Here is a 17,141-nt window from a genome sequence, read left to right on the forward strand (position 1 = left end):
TATAGGTGGTTTAGGAGCTATATGACCAGGAGCTTTACGTCATATAATCTCCCTGGAGAGTACTATGCACTGTACCAAACAGACCAATCTGGGCAATTATCCAAGAAAGAACAGGAGAGAGAGGGTGGAGGACAGGACTGGAGAGATTTGGGGAGTAAAACAAAGATTTACACAATTTGTGATGTCATGCTCAGCATTTGAACAGCTATCTCAGAACATAAATAATTGCTGAGTTATAAATACATTCTCCCCATGGAGGTTTTGTTTGACAACCTATACCACATTACCTAATCTGAATATGAAGGGACGTCTCGTTTTTTCATCATTCACTTGATTGGTCTCTGATCTGACGTTCAATATCTGACTGTATTATACACGTATGAATAGTTGAACATTGAGCGTTGAAAGGACACAGCAAATCGGGAAGAGATTGTATTAGTATTTAGTATTTTATAAGTATCTCCATTAGCTGTTGCCAAGGCAGCTGCTACTCTTCCTGAGGTCCAAACAGGAACAAATCAACACATCACAAAAAATCTAAACAATAGTCTACATCATAAATAAAACAAAACATCACAACAAAACAAAATAACAGTCTACATCATAAATAAAACATCCCAACAAAACAAGTCTACATCATAAATAAAACAATACATCACAACAAAACAACAGTCTACATCATAAATAAAACAATACATCACAACAAATCAATAGTCTACATCATAAATAAAACAATACATCACAACAAAACAACAGTCTACATCATAAATGAAACAATACATCACAACAAAACAACAGTCTACATCATAAATAAAACAATACATCACAACAAAACAACAGTCTACATCATAAATAAAACAATACATCACAACAAATCAATAGTCTACATCATAAATAAAACAATACATCACAACAAAACAACAGTCTACATCATAAATGAAACAATACATCACAACAAAACAAAACAATAGTCTACATCATAAGTAAAACAATACATCACAACAAAACAATAGTCTACATCATAAGTAAAACAATACATCACAACAAAACAATAGTCTACATCATAAATAAAACAATACATCACAACAAAACAATAGTCTACATCATAAGTAAAACAATACATCACAACAAAACAATAGTCTACATCATAAATAAAACAATACATCACAACAAAACAATAGTCTACATCATAAATAAAACAATACATCACAACAAAACAACAGTCTACATCATAAATAAAACAATACATCACAACAAATCAATAGTCTACATCATAAAACAATACATCACAACAAAACAAGTCTACATCATAAATAAAACAACACATCACAACAAAACAAAACAATAGTCTACATCATAAGTAAAACAATACATCACAACAAAACAATAGTCTACATCATAAGTAAAACAATACATCACAACAAAACAATAGTCTACATCATAAATAAAACAATACATCACAACAAAACAATAGTCTACATCATAAGTAAAACAATACATCACAACAAATCAATAGTCTACATCATAAATAAAACAACACATCACAACAAAACAACAGTCTACATCATAAATAAAACAACACATCACAACAAAACAACAGTCTACATCATAAATAAAACAATACATCACAACAAAACAATAGTCTACATCATAAAACAATACATCACAACAAAACAATAGTCTACATCATAAGTAAAACAATACATCACAACAAAACAATAGTCTACATCATAAATAAAACAATACATCACAACAAAACAATAGTCTACATCATAAATAAAACAATACATCACAACAAAACAACAGTCTACATCATAAATAAAACAACAATCACACAAGACATTGTGCAATATACACATGTTCACCACTCCACCATTACAAATATACAATATCAAATGTACAATATTACAACAATACCATTTTTAAAATGTGTGTGTGTGTGTCTTTTGATCTTACTTTGACATGAAGTATGATCAGAAAAAGTTTGTTGATGGTGAAGTGAGAATTTAAATACAAAGAAAGCAATATTTGTAAACAATTAGTAAACAGGAAGCAGTAGGCCTATAGCCATTCATTGTCTTTTCACATGGTGGCATTTTATTCACCCTAGCCTTCCTTCTTCGACACATTTACATGTGCATGGATGCTCTCACCTTATATATCTACCAAGCACACCACAGTGTGCTTTAGGTTACTCTAAGGCTGCTGTGTTTGGGAGGTGCCTGTCAGATGGTGACGTCTCCCACAGCAGTGAGAGATGGCTGGGGTTGTTAATACACCACGTCCCTGCTCTGGAGTAAATCTCCCTCCTCTCAGCAGGACAGTGTTTGTGTCCCAAATGGTACCCTATTCCCTATTTAGTGTACTACTTTTAACCAGAGCCCATAGTGAAAAGTAGTGCACTATGTAGGAAATAGGTTTCCATTTGGGACACCGCCTGCCAGTGTTACATCCCTCAATGAGTCAGCACTCCTATCGATCTCACACTGAGACAGGCCTGAGCCAAAGATCCTCTAAAACTGAACCTGCTGTGCTTGAGAACAAGAGTATCTACTGCCCTCTGTAGGACTAAATGAGAACCCTTTTGGTTTGATTGCTTTAAAAAGATTTCTTAAGAATAAGTGTAATATTAAGTCCATTGGTTTACTAATAGACAAATCAGTACCGTAAATTAAAATATTAATGTTCATTTTCTTACATAATTTCTCTAAATGAAGTAAACGACTGTTACAATGTTGATTGGTATGCAGGATGTTTCAGAATCTGGTTTAGGTTGTACACAGTTAAAGCACAGACCAAAACCAACATATTGGTGTGACAAGTTGAAATGTTTTTAAAACAGTCCCGTAGGCCAGTAGACTCTTATAAGCTCTTAGCTTGTGAGATCAGGATGGTTCGTACGAGGCTAGTAGGCCAGTGGTTCTTAACCCTTTTCAGTTACTGTACAACCAACTGAATTTTGCTCTGCCAGGAGTACCCCTGAAGTACCCCGTCATGTGCATTTTACCAGTAGACCCATGGTCTCATGGTACAGATTCAGATTCAGAGTGTTTAATAGTCACGTGTACAGGGTTACAGGTGTGATGGCAGGGTACAGTGTTTAATAGTCACATGTACAGGGTTACAGGTGTGATGGCAGGGTACAGTGTTTAATAGTCACGTGTACAGGGTTACAGGTGTGATGGCAGGGTACAGTCTTTAATAGTCACATGTACAGGGTTACAGGTGTGATGGCAGGGTACAGTCTTTAATAGTCACATGTACAGGGTTGCAGGTGTGATGGCAGGGTACAGTCTTTAATAGTCACATGTACAGGGTTACAGGTGTGATTACAGGATACAGTGTTTAATAGTCACATGTACAGGGTTACAGGTGTGATGGCAGGGTACAGTGTTTAATAGTCACATGTACAGGGTTACAGGTGTGATGGCAGGGTACAGTGTTTAATAGTCACGTGTACAGGGTTACAGGTGTGATGGCAGGGTACAGTGCTTAATAGTCACATGTACAGGGTTACAGGTGTGATGGCAGGGTACAGTGAATATCTTAGGCTTCGAGCTCCAACATGCAGGACTAAGTGAAATACAATAACGAAAATGGTAATAAAACAACAACAATAGTAATAGAAATAGCACTATATAATAATAACAACTGTAGCAGTGATGAATAAATAAATGTCCATGGGTTGGCGGCAGAGTAAAGACTGTTGAGGGGGTGTGGGGAATGACCATAGGGGGAGCAGCAGCATGATCATTGAGGGGGTGTGGGGAATGACCATAGGGGGAGCAGCAGCATGATCATTGAGGGGGTGTGGGGAATGACCATAGGGGGAGCAGCAGCATGATCATTGAGGGGGTGTGGGGAATGACCAAAGGGGGAGCAGCAGCATGATCATTGAGGGGGTGTGGGGAATGACCATAGGGGGAGCAGCAGCATGATCATTGAGGGGGTGTGGGGAATGACCATAGGGGGAGCAGCAGCATGATCATTGAGGGGGTGTGGGGAATGACCATAGGGGGAGCAGCAGCATGATCATTGAGGGGGTGTGGGGAATGACCACAGGGGGAGCAGCAGCATGATCATTGAGGGTGTGTGGGGAATGACCATAGGGGGAGTAGCAGCATGATCATTGAGGGGGTGTGGGGAATGACCATAGGGGGAGCAGCAGCATGATCATTGAGGGGGTGTGGGGAATGACCATAGGGGGAGCAGCAGCATGATCATTGAGGGGGTGTGGGGAATGACCAAAGGGGGAGCAGCAGCATGATCATTGAGGGGGTGTGGGGAATGACCATAGGGGGAGCAGCAGCATGATCATTGAGGGGGTGTGGGGAATGACCATAGGGGGAGCAGCAGCATGATCATTGAGGGGGTGTGGGGAATGACCATAGGGGGAGCAGCAGCATGATCATTGAGGGGGTGTGGGGAATGACCACAGGGGGAGCAGCAGCATGATCATTGAGGGTGTGTGGGGAATGACCATAGGGGGAGTAGCAGCATGATCATTGAGGGGGTGTGGGGAATGACCATAGGGGGAGCAGCAGCATGATCATTGAGGGGGTGTGGGGAATGACCATAGGGGGAGCAGCAGCATGATCATTGAGGGTGTGTGGGGAATGACCACAGGGGGAGCAGCAGCATGATCATTGAGGGGGTGTGGGGAATGACCATAGGGGGAGCAGCAGCATGATCATTGAGGGTGTGTGGGGAATGACCACAGGGGGAGCAGCAGCATGATCATTGAGGGTGTGTGGGGAATGACCATAGGGGGAGCAGCAGCATGATCATTGAGGGGGTGTGGGGAATGACCACAGGGGGAGCAGCAGCATGATCATTGAGGGTGTGTGGGGAATGACCATAGGGGGAGCAGCAGCATGATCATTGAGGGTGTGTGGGGAATGACCATAGGGGGAGCAGCAGCATGATCATTGAGGGTGTGTGGGGAATGACCATAGGGGGAGCAGCAGCATGATCATTGAGGGTGTGTGGGGAATGACCATAGGGGGAGCAGCAGCATGATCATTGAGGGGGTGTGGGGAATGACCATAGGGGGAGCAGCAGCATGATCATTGAGGGGGTGTGGGGAATGACCATAGCGGGAGCAGCAGCATGATCATTGAGGGGGTGTGGGGAATGACCATAGGGGGAGCAGCAGCATGATCATTGAGGGGGTGTGGGGAATGACCATAGGGGGAGCAGCAGCATGATCATTGAGGGGGTGTGGGGAATGACCATAGGGGGAGCAGCAGCATGATCATTGAGGGTGTGTGGGGAATTACCATAGGGGGAGCAGCAGCATGATCATTGAGGGGGTGTGGGGAATGACCATAGGGGGAGCAGCAGCATGATCATTGAGGGGGTGGGGGAAATGACCATAACGTGAGCAGCAGCATGATCATTGAGGGGGTGTGGGGAATGACCATACGGGGAGCAGCAGCATGATCATTGAGGGGGTGTGGGGAATGACCATAGGGGGAGCAGCAGCATGATCATTGAGGGGGTGTGGGGAATGACCATAGGGGGAGCTGCAGCATGATCATTGAGGGGGTGTGGGGAATGACCATAGGGGGAGCAGCAGCATGATCATTGAGGGTGTGTGGGGAATGACCATAGGGGGAGCAGCAGCATGATCATTGAGGGGGTGTGGGGAATGACCATAGGGGGAGCAGCAGCATGATCATTGAGGGGGTGTGGGGAATGACCAAAGGGGGAGCAGCAGCATGATCATTGAGGGGGTGTGGGGAATGACCATAGGGGGAGCAGCAGCATGATCATTGAGGGGGTGTGGGGAATGACCATAGGGGGAGCAGCAGCATGATCATTGAGGGGGTGTGGGGAATGACCATAGGGGGAGCAGCAGCATGATCATTGAGGGGGTGTGGGGAATGACCATAGGGGGAGCAGCAGCATGATCATTGAGGGGGTGTGGGGAATGACCATAGGGGGAGCAGCAGCATGATCATTGAGGGGGTGTGGGGAATGACCATAGGGGGAGCAGCAGCATGATCATTGAGGATGTGTGGGGAATGACCATAGGGGGAGCAGCAGCATGATCATTGAGGGGGTGTGGGGAATGACCATAGGGGGAGCAGCAGCATGATCATTGAGGGGGTGTGGGGAATGACCATAGGGGGAGCAGCAGCATGATCATTGAGGGGGTGTGGGGAATGACCATACGGGGAGCAGCAGCATGATCATTGAGGGTGTGTGGGGAATGACCACAGGGGGAGCAGCAGCATGATCATTGAGGGGGTGTGGGGAATGACCATAGGGGGAGCAGCAGCATGATCATTGAGGGGGTGTGGGGAATGACCATATGGGGAGCAGCAGCATGATCATTGAGGGTGTGTGGGGAATGACCACAGGGGGAGCAGCAGCATGATCATTGAGGGGGTGTGGGGAATGACCATAGGGGGAGCAGCAGCATGATCATTGAGGGGGTGTGGGGAATGACCACAGGGGGAGCAGCAGCATGATCATTGAGGGGGTGTGGGGAATGACCATAGGGGGAGCAGCAGCATGATCATTGAGGGGGTGTGGGGAATGACCATAGGGGGAGTAGCAGCATGATCATTGAGGGGGTGTGGGGAACAAGTGAGAAAAAAACAACACAAATTATAATAACAAAAATCTAGAATATATACTGAGCAAAAATATAAATGCAACATGGTCCCATGTTTCATGAGCTGAAATAAAAGATCCCAGAAATTGTCCATATGCAACAAAAAAAAGAATAGCTTATTTCTCAAAAATGTTGAGCACAAATTTGATTACATCCCTGTTAGTGAGCATTTCTCCTTTGCCAAGATAATCCATCCACCTGACAGGTGTGGCATATCAAGAAGCTGATTAAACAGTATGATCATTACACAGGTGCACCTTGTCATGATGCTCCTGTATTGCCCGTGTCTGAGTGATTGAAGAGGGGAGAACAGGGCATTGCTTGGATAGCTGGGGTCTCTGGTGATGTTCTTAGCTTTTCTGCGACACCTGGTGTTGTAGGTGTCCTTTGGGCCGGCAGTGTGCATCCAATGGTGTGTTCGGCTACATGTATCACCCTCTGAAAAGCCTTGCGGTCCGCGGTGGTAGAGTTGCCGTACCAGACTGTGATATAGCCCGACAGTATGCTCTCGATGGTGCTCATGTAGAACACTATGAGGATCCTCAGGGACAGGACGTATTTATTCAGCATCCTGAGGTTGAAGAGTTGCTGTCGTGCCTTCTTCACCACGGTGTCCATGCGGTTAGAGCATTTGATCTTCTCTGAGATATGTACGCCAAGGAATCTGAAGTTATTAACAGTCTCCACGGCGGACCCGTTGATGAGGATGGGGGCGTGTCCAGCCTGGTTCCTCCCGAAGTCCAGACTCAGCTCCTTTGTTCAGCTAACATTGAGGGAGAGGTTGTTTACCTGGCACCACACCGTCAGAGTGCCTACCTCCTCCCTGTTGGCTGTCTCGTCGTTGTTGGTAATCACGCCTCCTACTGTTGTGTCGTCAGCGAACTTGATGATGGAGTTGGAACTGTGTGAGGACCCTCAAGTACCCCTGTGGATAGGCCAAGTGCCCCCAGGGGTCCTAGTACCCTCTGTGGATATGCCAAGTACCCCCAGGGTCCTAGTACCCCTGGTTGCATCACCCTAGATTTTACAATTCTAAAATCAGTGAATCAGACAGCCTAAATACATAGAATAAATTGGATTCTCAAACTTGAGCTGTCCCAGTAGACTACATCATATTGTCTTCTGGATTAGATATTCCATAAACCTGTACCATACAGCTAATGACAGTACAGAATAGTTATAGAACCAACCACAGCATTACCCTGCTTGTATTATTTTAGTGCACATTTTTGTTAATGCTCACTTTGCCAAAAGTGATGAAAATATAGCCTAACATAATTACATGATCAACATTTTAGATTGATTAAAAGTAATCCCAGTCCCACAATAAATAACACACGTGTTGTCCTGCACTTTTAGAAGAAACAAAGTTCCAAAAGGGGTCTTCGGCTGGCCACATAGGAGAACCCTTTTTTGTTCCAGGTAGAACCCTCTGTGGGAATGGTTCTAGATTGAACCCAAAAGGGTTATACCTAGAACCAAAAAGGGTTATTCAAAGTGTTTTCCTATGGGGACAGTCGAATACCCCTTTTAAGTTCTAGATGGCACCTTTTTTTCTAAGAGTGTGCGCACCTCAGCACCTACATGCACTAATTATGCCAACATGTTAAAAATGCCATTGCATCTTTAAGTGGTAGTGTCTGTATCCACACCCTGTCTTCCTGGAAAAGAGAGGAGGGGGGGGGGGGGGGGGGGGCGAGAGAGAGAGATGTGAACGCAGTCAACGCGCACCGTTATTGCTGCAAAGGGGGCAAAACAAATCTCATACTTTCTGCTTGCAAAAGAGGAAATCAACTTTTCAGGTAAAGCAATAGTTTGTACTTTCTAGCGCCTAATACATTTAGGAGGGAAACGTGTCATCATATAGGCCTATTTGAGCATCAATGTCACTGGTTCGTGTTCAAGGACAGGTTCAGAATAGTGTCTTGCGTTTGGATTTTCGTTCTCCAGCTGCTGCGCATTTCATATTTTCGGTTCCAACTCAACTGGTCAGCTTGGCGATATGACGCGCCAGCACGATGCACCGCACCGTGTACGTATGTGTCGCCTATAGCCATATGATTTCCATATCAGTGGTGCTGTGTTTAGGGTTGGGCTTGAAGAAAAGTATGCACGATCTAATGCTGTTGTTCCGTTATTTTATTTTTTTAAATTAAAATAGGTAAATCATATTTATGTATAGGCTAGCTTATTTGAAACATTTTGATTAAACATTTTATGCATATATTATATATTGTTTATCAACGAAATTAGGCTATAAATAATATCAGCTCATGAGGTTGAATGCTGTCCAAGGACAACCCAAAATGTGTCATCTTCATTGCAGGGTAGGAGTGTATTATGGGTGCCTCAATAATGTGCCAAAGATAGCCTACTTGTGATTGCGATTGAGTTGTACTGGCTCAAATAACCTTTCTGTGCTGCATGTAGATACACGTTGAAACAAATCTAATCATTTGAATAAACTCAGCCTAAGCTATTCATTCCCATGCTACACTAAGGGAACGATCATACGCTGTTCTTTCTCAGCTGAGGTGGTTTATGAAGACTCAGAGTGCCAGTGGGTCAACTAGACTCAAGGTTCTCTGTGTTAAGATGTAAAGACTAAAGACCTTGTTATAAATACTTATTTCAATAGTTGCCATAGCATCACTAATGGACTTGGTGTCCTCTGACAAAAAACAAGTGAGACATTTCAGAGTCAATTCACTGAAGATGTGGGAATTTGTATAAAGCGTTTTCCTACATTCAAACATCAAGCCCTTTTCTGTGGCCTCTCTTAGAATGAGATACAAATGTGCCTATGGCAGCATTTTAAATGGCACCCTATTCCCTAGCCATTTCAGACACAGCACATGTCTGGGTAGATGATAGTAGATTATATAGTGGAAACTATCAGTAACCGTAATGTACCATCCTACATCTGATCCAATTGATTTCATTAGGCACACATAGGTAAGCAACTGCATGCTGATTACATACTTGGTTAGAGATAAATGCTAAATGTCCTGGGTCTTGATGCATGAGAAATATTTTCTAATGCCGCCCTACTTTTGTGAGGAACAGATTGTGGCGTCACCATAGAAACAGAGGGAGGTTAAAGTAGTCCTGAGTATCCATGGGACTGGTTTGATTAAACAGATAGTTCACCTATGTCATGAAATTAAATGAAAACAAGTCCATGTTAGACGAGACAGCAATCCACACATTGATTTTGTTTACATAGCCAGGGCTGCCACGGTGCCACCAGCTGCAAACGTTGGCAATCTTTACCCTAAAAAACTGGCTGAGTGAATGAACTCCAGGCATACAGGAATCCTGTTAAAATAACTTGAAATAAAATAATTCATCTATGTACAGATTATATACCTAGTATATTATGCTCAAAATGTGTGTATGAGTTATTTCACTCAGCTCCCTTATGGAAAGACTATCCACCTTTGGTTTCACTTCTAACATGCTCATAATGGGGAGAGCCAGCAGGAATTCACTTCTAACGTGCTCATAATAGGGAGAGCCAGCAGGAATTCACTTCTAACGAGGTCATAATGGGGAGAGCCAGCAGGAATTCACTTCTAACGTGCTCATAATAGGGAGAGCCAGCAGGAATTCACTTCTAACGAGGTCATAATGGGGAGAGCCAGCAGGAATTCACTTCTAACGTGCTCATAATAGGGAGAGCCAGCAGGAATTCACTTCTAACGTGGTCATAATGGGGAGAGCCAGCAGGAATTCACTTCTAACGTGCTCATAATAGGGAGAGCCAGCAGGAATTCACTTCTAACGAGGTCATAATGGGGAGAGCCAGCAGGAATTCACTTCTAACGTGGTCATAATGGGGAGAGCCAGCAGGAATTCACTTCTAACGTGGTCATAATGGGGAGAGCCAGCAGGAATTCACTTCTAACGTGCTCATAATGGGGAGAGCCAGCAGGAATTCACTTCTAACGTGCTCATAATGGGGAGAGCCAGTAGGAATTCACTTCTAACGTGCTCATAATGGGGAGAGCCAGCAGGAATTCACTTCTAACGTGCTCATAACGGGGAGAGCCAGCAGGAATTCACTTCTAACGTGCTCATAACGGGGAGAGCCAGCAGGAAGGAGATGAGGAAAAAGAGGCCCTTTCATAGCCACCGACAGGTCTGATTGGAGGGCCATGTTATAATGATGGATTGCATTTAGGTTTTTTACCAGTGTCTCAAGCACTTCATATTCTGGGGGCAGCTCACCCCATCTATACAACTGCTATTGAACACAGCCTGTGACTAACCCTAACCTAACCCAGTGTCCAGTATCCACACATCACTCCTTCAAAGCTCCACTCTACCACATGTAGCCAATACATCAAATACACATTGTCAGTCATATTATATTTTTTACTCCCAACAAACTGTTTATTTCAAGAAAATGCAAACATCATTGCAGATATTGTGTAACCTAACTCTCCAGACAGAGGATCTCTTCTTCTTCTGTTGGGTTGTAGAAGGCAGCTGTGTGCTGTTGGGAGATCGAGGGGAATGAGGGAGGCGATGGCTGACGGGGTAAACTCTGATCCGTTAACACCTTCTCTATCATACAAAGGTTTCCTGAGAGCCCCCTCGTCTTCCTGTCCTCCTTCCGAATGTTCCTGAGCATGCTGGTTATCTGGCGCCGGCACTTGACCCAGTCTTTACCACATTGACGCATGTCTAAACGACGAAACTTGGTGGTGACAAACTGTCTTATGGCAGAAAGTTTGTCCGGGTCCAGTTTGTTAAGGCCCAGTGCAGGAATGCCCTTGAGATTGCTGGTGGCGAGTTCACATTGGGAGAAGACCGCGTGTAGAAGGTATTGCACTGTTGCCCTAGGCGTCTGAAACTTGTGTGCGGTTCTAATTGTGCTTGCAGGAAGACGCACATTCCACTTCATGTAGCCCAGCCAAAGCAACTCATCCCTCTCTGTGTGTGTTATGCTTCTCTGAATTTGTTTGCCTGCAACAGGTGTCCTTTGAGCTGACAGAGGAGTCTTCTGTAAAGGCTCAGAAGTGGTTTGGCTGCCAGGCAGAAGGTTCGTCATTAGGTGGCTTTCTACCACGGCTTTGGCAAGCTGGATAGTTTTATCCTTGGGGACATGAATTGGCAACCTGCGAGAGACATTGGTCACTTTGTCTTGACTAGCCAAGGGGCTACAGATTTCTATTTGGACCTGTTGCTCTGCTTCCTTAATCGACATTTGATCATAGTCCACCTCAACCTTCACAAAACATGACTCCTCAACCTTCACAGAACATTGGTTGTTGGTTTTGGCAACCTGGATAGGTTTATCCTTGGTTACCTGACTTGGGGGCCTGGGGGCTACCACCCCGGTGAGTGACATTGTGTTGACTATCTGGATGGGTTTATGCTGAGCTAACAGACATGGTCGCCTGGTGGCCTTCATAATGTTGCTATGCTGGGTAGGTTTATCCTGGGAGACATGGGTCACTTTGTCCTGACTAGCCAAGGGGCTACAAAGTTCTATTTGGACCTGTTGTTCCTCTTCCTTAATCAACACTTGATCATAGTCCCCCTCAACCTTCACAGGACAAAGCTCCTCAACCTTCACAGAACATGACCCCTCAACCTCCATACGACATGGCTCCTCAACCATCCCAGTACATTGTTGGTTCATACTATTTGGTTTAGCCATGCTTGGCATTTCTCTCACTGTATGCATTTGATTGTCTCTGTCTGTAAAGGTGTCAACAAAGAGAGAGGATTGAGATGTGTTATCTTTGTAAAAGTCTCTCTCCGCCCTGAGATTGACAGCTTCGACTTGCAGAGCATCATGCCTGGACTGCAAATAATTTAAGGACTTCCTCAGGACCTCACACGATACACAGGTGCCCAGGTCCTGCTCTTCAGTTTCTTCTGTGGTGTCAGCATAACTGTCCCTCAGGTCAGCACCTCCAACCTCACTAAGGTCAAGGCACTTCTTCTTCTTCACTGCCCTGTCATAGCTCTGCAGGTTTCTTTTCCCTTCTGTCTGAGCTGTGTTCGGACTCAAGGCATCGTCCTCTGGGCGAAGGAAGAGGGATGGGGCAAAGTCAGGGTGGTCCGGATGTAGGTTTGGTTTTTCAGAAATATGAACTCAAATTAGATTTCAGTCTCTTCAGACAGACACTTAAATGATTGCACTGGAAATGTGGTGTTCTATGCAGTTGCCTGTGTGAACTGTCTGACAGTTTACCGTACATCACTTCCGTCACGAAAACTCTGTAGCTTGCTAGCTCTTTGTCGGGAAGCCAACCACTGTCATAGGGAATGCATCAAATTGACTGGCCAGCAGATCGACCAGCTTGCTTACAGCTGCACTAGGATCAGACAGGCTTGTTTAGATTAGAAATGGCTTGTATAATGTACCTCAATCCAGGGATGGAAAATGCGTTGTTCTCCGAATTGTCCCATCATCCCAACTGTTACACCGAGAAGTTTGAGCTGCTATTTTTTTGTTGCATTTGTTCAATCTTCTAGGTGTAACAGTTGGGACAATGGGCCGATTCGGAGAACAACGCATTTCTCATCCCTGGATTGAGGTATGTTTTCCTTGCCATACCTCACCCCCCTCAATTGTCTTAATCTACACCGGAAGCCTGTCCTATCCTAGCGCAGCTGTAAGCAAGCAGGTAGGGTCTGTTGGCTACGAACTGACCATCAACTTACTTAAAACAAAGTGCCTCCCACAAATGCGAGAGGAGGTAGTAGGGTGCCAGTCGTTTCCCATTTGGAGTACCAATTTACCACCCAAACGGGAAGGCAGATCTGGTTCGGGGTTTTCAATCTTCACCATTTTTATCCAAGTTTTCCTTTGATTTTGAGCAATTTCGTTCTCTCCAGTAGGGAATCGGAAAAACCCTAACCCTCCTCCTTTCCGATATTGGGCCTTGCACCCCCAAACACAACATTGCATTTTGAAGGTCCGTAGCTAGGTGTTCAATTCTGGTTAACGACGTTAACTAACTAGCATTAGATGGTTAGCTAAGCTGTCGTATGTTTATGCCAAATATTTCCCCTGTGAATGCGTTTGCGGATTTCCGATTTCGAAGTTCTGCTGCCAGAACAGCCTTGTTTACAAATGTTACGATTTCGTGAAATATAGCTAGCTGTAGAGTATGACGCTAGTAGTTTTGCTGTTTCATGTTTTACTCAGCAAGCGTCTCAAACCGCGTATTCAAACTGTTTTGGTATGACGACAGAGCCAGAAGCGTCCCAGATCAATCATAACCATCCTTATGTGTAGTTTTACGGCGAAAGGGGGATGGGCTAATGAAATGATTGGGCTAGTTGTTGGACCTCCAAGGTAACTAGCTATGCCAAAAGGACACCAGCTCAAATTGTGGTTGCAATCGTAATTCGTATTTTTTTTAGCAGACTAGCTAGCTAAGTGAATAAATATTATACATGGCTGTTTTTTTATGGACTAACTAGTGTGCTCAACGTTTTGCTCTCAGTCATGTGCTGTGCTCTCACTTCCTAAACGTAGCTAGGCTAACTCGTTATCGGTAGCTAGCTTGTTAGACTAGCAAATTCTGTTATGGTCTTCTAACTAGCTATTTATCGGAAAGAGGACTGCAAGTCCATGGCACCAGACGGATCGATTCAGTTATTATATTGATCATGTTTACCTAACACTCGGGCAGTTGTTCCTATAATATATTCCTATAATATTCGCTCTTTGTTTTGGCGCAGCAGCTACGCTACCTGCTGTCCTTGCATGCCATAACCCGATGGATCCTAGCGGAAGTGACCTGGATTCGAGTCTGCCCCATGCAGAGAACCCGTGCTTGATCGTGGAGGACTCCCAGCCCGACAGTGCGGCACTGGAGGACGACCCGGACAGTAGCTACCGCGCCTTGCTCGCCCGCCGCTTGTCCAGCCTGCAGCCTGCCACCTCCCACAGCCCTGTACTGGTGAGTAGCACCGTGTAGAGACAGCGGGAGGTAACGAGTGAAGATGGGCTTGAATCAGCAGCTGTGGTTACAGTTACAGTAAACCTCCTGTTTACAGTTACAGTAAACCTCCTACCGCCAAAATGATCCATGTCTACTGGCAGGAGTAGTACCGTAGATGAAGAGAGAGAGCCATAACGTTAGATTAAAATATCTCTAGGATATATATGACTGGGGGCTTGGGAGGTTGCCCATCTGTAGAATTACTTTGCCCTACTTGCACCAATGTCACTTGATGTATCCATAATTCTATGCAAAGATGGTCATTTCTGACTGCAGCGTGGGTATCGGGAGAGTAGCCCCCGAGGACAGCCAGCCAGAGCAGGGCTTGAACCAGCGACTCGGAGGGCAAGTACGCTAACGTTGCATCCTGTAACATAAAGGTCTAGAGATCTTTTGAGAGGCTGTAATATGCTTTTCAGTCATACAGGGAGGGGAGACGATAGGGGTATTGTTTTTGTCAGTTCCTCCTAGCCTGGTAACAGATCAGTTTGTGTTTTTGCCCACTCCATTGTCAAGCAAGAAAGCAGAAATAGACTGTCACCCAGGCTAAGTTCCTCCTGCTACCTTAGTTTGTTGTCCGATGACCTCAATGGAACTTTGGGACATATCAACTTAGGTTGTGACATGACATTACTTACTTACTTATAAGTCTTTACAACTGATCTAGGACTGGTTTTGTTGTGAAGCTCATATTCATTCATGTTAGAAGTCTGGGGATAACAGATCTCAAGTCAGTTGTCAAAAGCAAAAAATATCACTTGGCTCAATTTGAATCCATTTAAGATGCATCCCTCCATCCTACCTGCCATGGAGTCAATACTGACACAATTGGATAGGTGACAGCAGGGTTTTCATCAAATAATCCAGTCATGTCAGATCAGTACTTGTCCTACTTCATGGGAAGGAGTGATACCTGTTGTTCTAATATGAACAGGGCCACTGAATCCAGCCTTCTCTCTCCCCAGGAGCTGATGTCCTCTCCGGCAGGAAACCGATACTCCGAGACAGACAGCCAATCAGAGAGGGTCCAGAACAACAATCACAACGGGCCAGGTTGGTCTCTCAAACTGTGACCACAAAGGACAGAGATTGGATACCTGGGGCCGTATGTATAAGGCATCTCAGAGAACGAGTGCTGTCCCCCCCCCTCTCCATGTAATCCTATTCACTGGGATCTAAAAGGCCAAACTGATCCTAAATCAGCACTCCTACTCTGATACGTTTGATACATACGACACCTCACCATTTGAAGCTGTGGTTCTCTGTATGTGACTGCTGTGATGAGTATCCTTGCCTGGGACCTGAAGAGTTGCATTGGGTTTTTTAGTGGGATAATGCACTCTTATGGTGTGCAGAAAACTTGTGTTCGAACCCTGCCGCTTACATAGATTTGGAACATTTAGTGGGGTGTTGGTCACTCCTATAGCAAACTAATGTACCCTCACAAACACTAAAAGTCCAGGCTGCTAAGTTAAGGGCACAGAAAATATTAAGTGTGAAATGTAAACTCTGGTTTCAACCATTGCAGCCATTATCATAGTAATAACAATGATATAGCCTATTGATAGCGCTGGTAACATTGAAAGCAGTTGATAGCATTTGTCTCCCCATAGCAGACATTGTATTCTGTCTTAAACCTATTGAATGTATTTCCTTTAGTCAACCAGGAGGAAAGTCAAGTCCTAGAAGTTTGCTCCAATACAAGGAGGTAGGTACTAGGATAACATTGTCACCAAGATGCAGTGAATTGAAGCGTTTGTAAGAGCATTGAGACAGCCAGCTGAGATGTTTGAGAAGTATGCTGCATTCCAAATGGACCCTGGCCCCTGTCTACTACCTAGACAATACTGTAGATCTGAGAGGATTGGATAGGTGGACGCAATATGGTGATATTTCCACCTAACCAATCAGAAGGCAAGATGACTCTATAACGCTTATATCTTTCCAATCACCTCCAATCTACAGAGGTAGCTAGGTTGTAGGGGGCAGGCTAGGGGTCGGTTTGGAATTCAGCAATAGTCTGCTTTACGTTGACATCTTGATCCCTGAAACCATCAGGTGTTCTACAGAAGACATGGCCACGGAGTCTGGGGCGGACTCCACTACACACTGCGCCCAGCCTGAAGGTATGAGCAGTTTTTAACAGAGAAAGAAATAACCATCTGAGACATGTCTCTGAGATAATATACTGTAGCTGTGTAAGTTTTGAAATGCTCCATCAAATGCTCTTGTTGGAAACAAGAGATCAGAATCACCAGATCAGTATTGCATTTTATGAATCATGATTTTGAGCTGTATGTTGTGTGTATTTTAGGGGGAGTGTCCAAGTTAGATTTTCTGGAGCTTTCTGAGAGCCAGGGTCCGGGTGAAGTGGTGGGGAACAGTCAGGAGGAGGAGGGCCCTACTGCTGCCCAGACAGACAGCCAGAGACACAACCAGCCAGGTAACAATACTAAGTTATCTTTACTTCTCTTGAGTCCATGGTCATGTTTAGTAGGTGGAAAACCATTTTAAATGGGGAGAAACAGGGTGGTACTACCTGGGTCGTA

General features: G+C 44.7%; 2 protein-coding genes across 19 annotated transcripts in view; one reads left to right on the forward strand and one right to left on the reverse strand.

The window, feature by feature from the left end:
- Nucleotides 1-8,141: 8,141 nt before the first annotated feature.
- The window catches only part of LOC100136262 (TP53-binding protein 1), a 55,214-nt gene continuing 46,214 nt past the window's right edge, over nucleotides 8,142-17,141 (forward strand). For 4 of the 18 annotated variants that reach the window (XM_090222765.1, XM_090222772.1, XM_090222778.1 and 1 more), the window contains exons 1-6: nucleotides 13,817-13,940; nucleotides 14,333-14,550; nucleotides 15,558-15,645; nucleotides 16,252-16,300; nucleotides 16,651-16,718; nucleotides 16,907-17,035. In XM_090222765.1, the coding sequence (XP_090078891.1) occupies nucleotides 14,368-14,550; nucleotides 15,558-15,645; nucleotides 16,252-16,300; nucleotides 16,651-16,718; nucleotides 16,907-17,035 (517 nt within the window). In that variant the 5' untranslated portion in view covers nucleotides 13,817-13,940; nucleotides 14,333-14,367. Of the gene's footprint in view, nucleotides 8,425-13,417; nucleotides 13,558-13,816; nucleotides 13,941-14,329; nucleotides 14,551-15,557; nucleotides 15,646-16,251; nucleotides 16,301-16,650; nucleotides 16,719-16,906; nucleotides 17,036-17,141 lie in introns of those variants that run through there. The other 14 variants (XM_090222762.1, XM_090222776.1, XM_090222768.1 and 11 more) reach the window with 6 other exon arrangements.
- On the reverse strand, nucleotides 10,996-13,282 carry LOC110506147 (uncharacterized). The gene has a single exon (XM_036963914.2). It carries the CDS (start codon nucleotides 12,315-12,317, stop codon nucleotides 11,061-11,063), a length of 1,257 nt encoding a protein of 418 aa, XP_036819809.2. The 5' UTR covers nucleotides 12,318-13,282; the 3' UTR covers nucleotides 10,996-11,060.

The sequence above is a fragment of the Oncorhynchus mykiss genome, chromosome 26 (assembly GCF_057628025.1).
Source record: "Oncorhynchus mykiss isolate SJ-2025 chromosome 26, ASM5762802v1, whole genome shotgun sequence".
NCBI classification, from domain to species: domain Eukaryota; kingdom Metazoa; phylum Chordata; class Actinopteri; order Salmoniformes; family Salmonidae; genus Oncorhynchus; species Oncorhynchus mykiss.

Excerpts from the sequence above, each read along its gene's own strand:
- LOC110506147 (XM_036963914.2), bottom strand. The coding sequence starts at position 12,317 with ATGCATACAGTGAGAGAAATGCCAAGCATGGCTAAACCAAATAGTATG.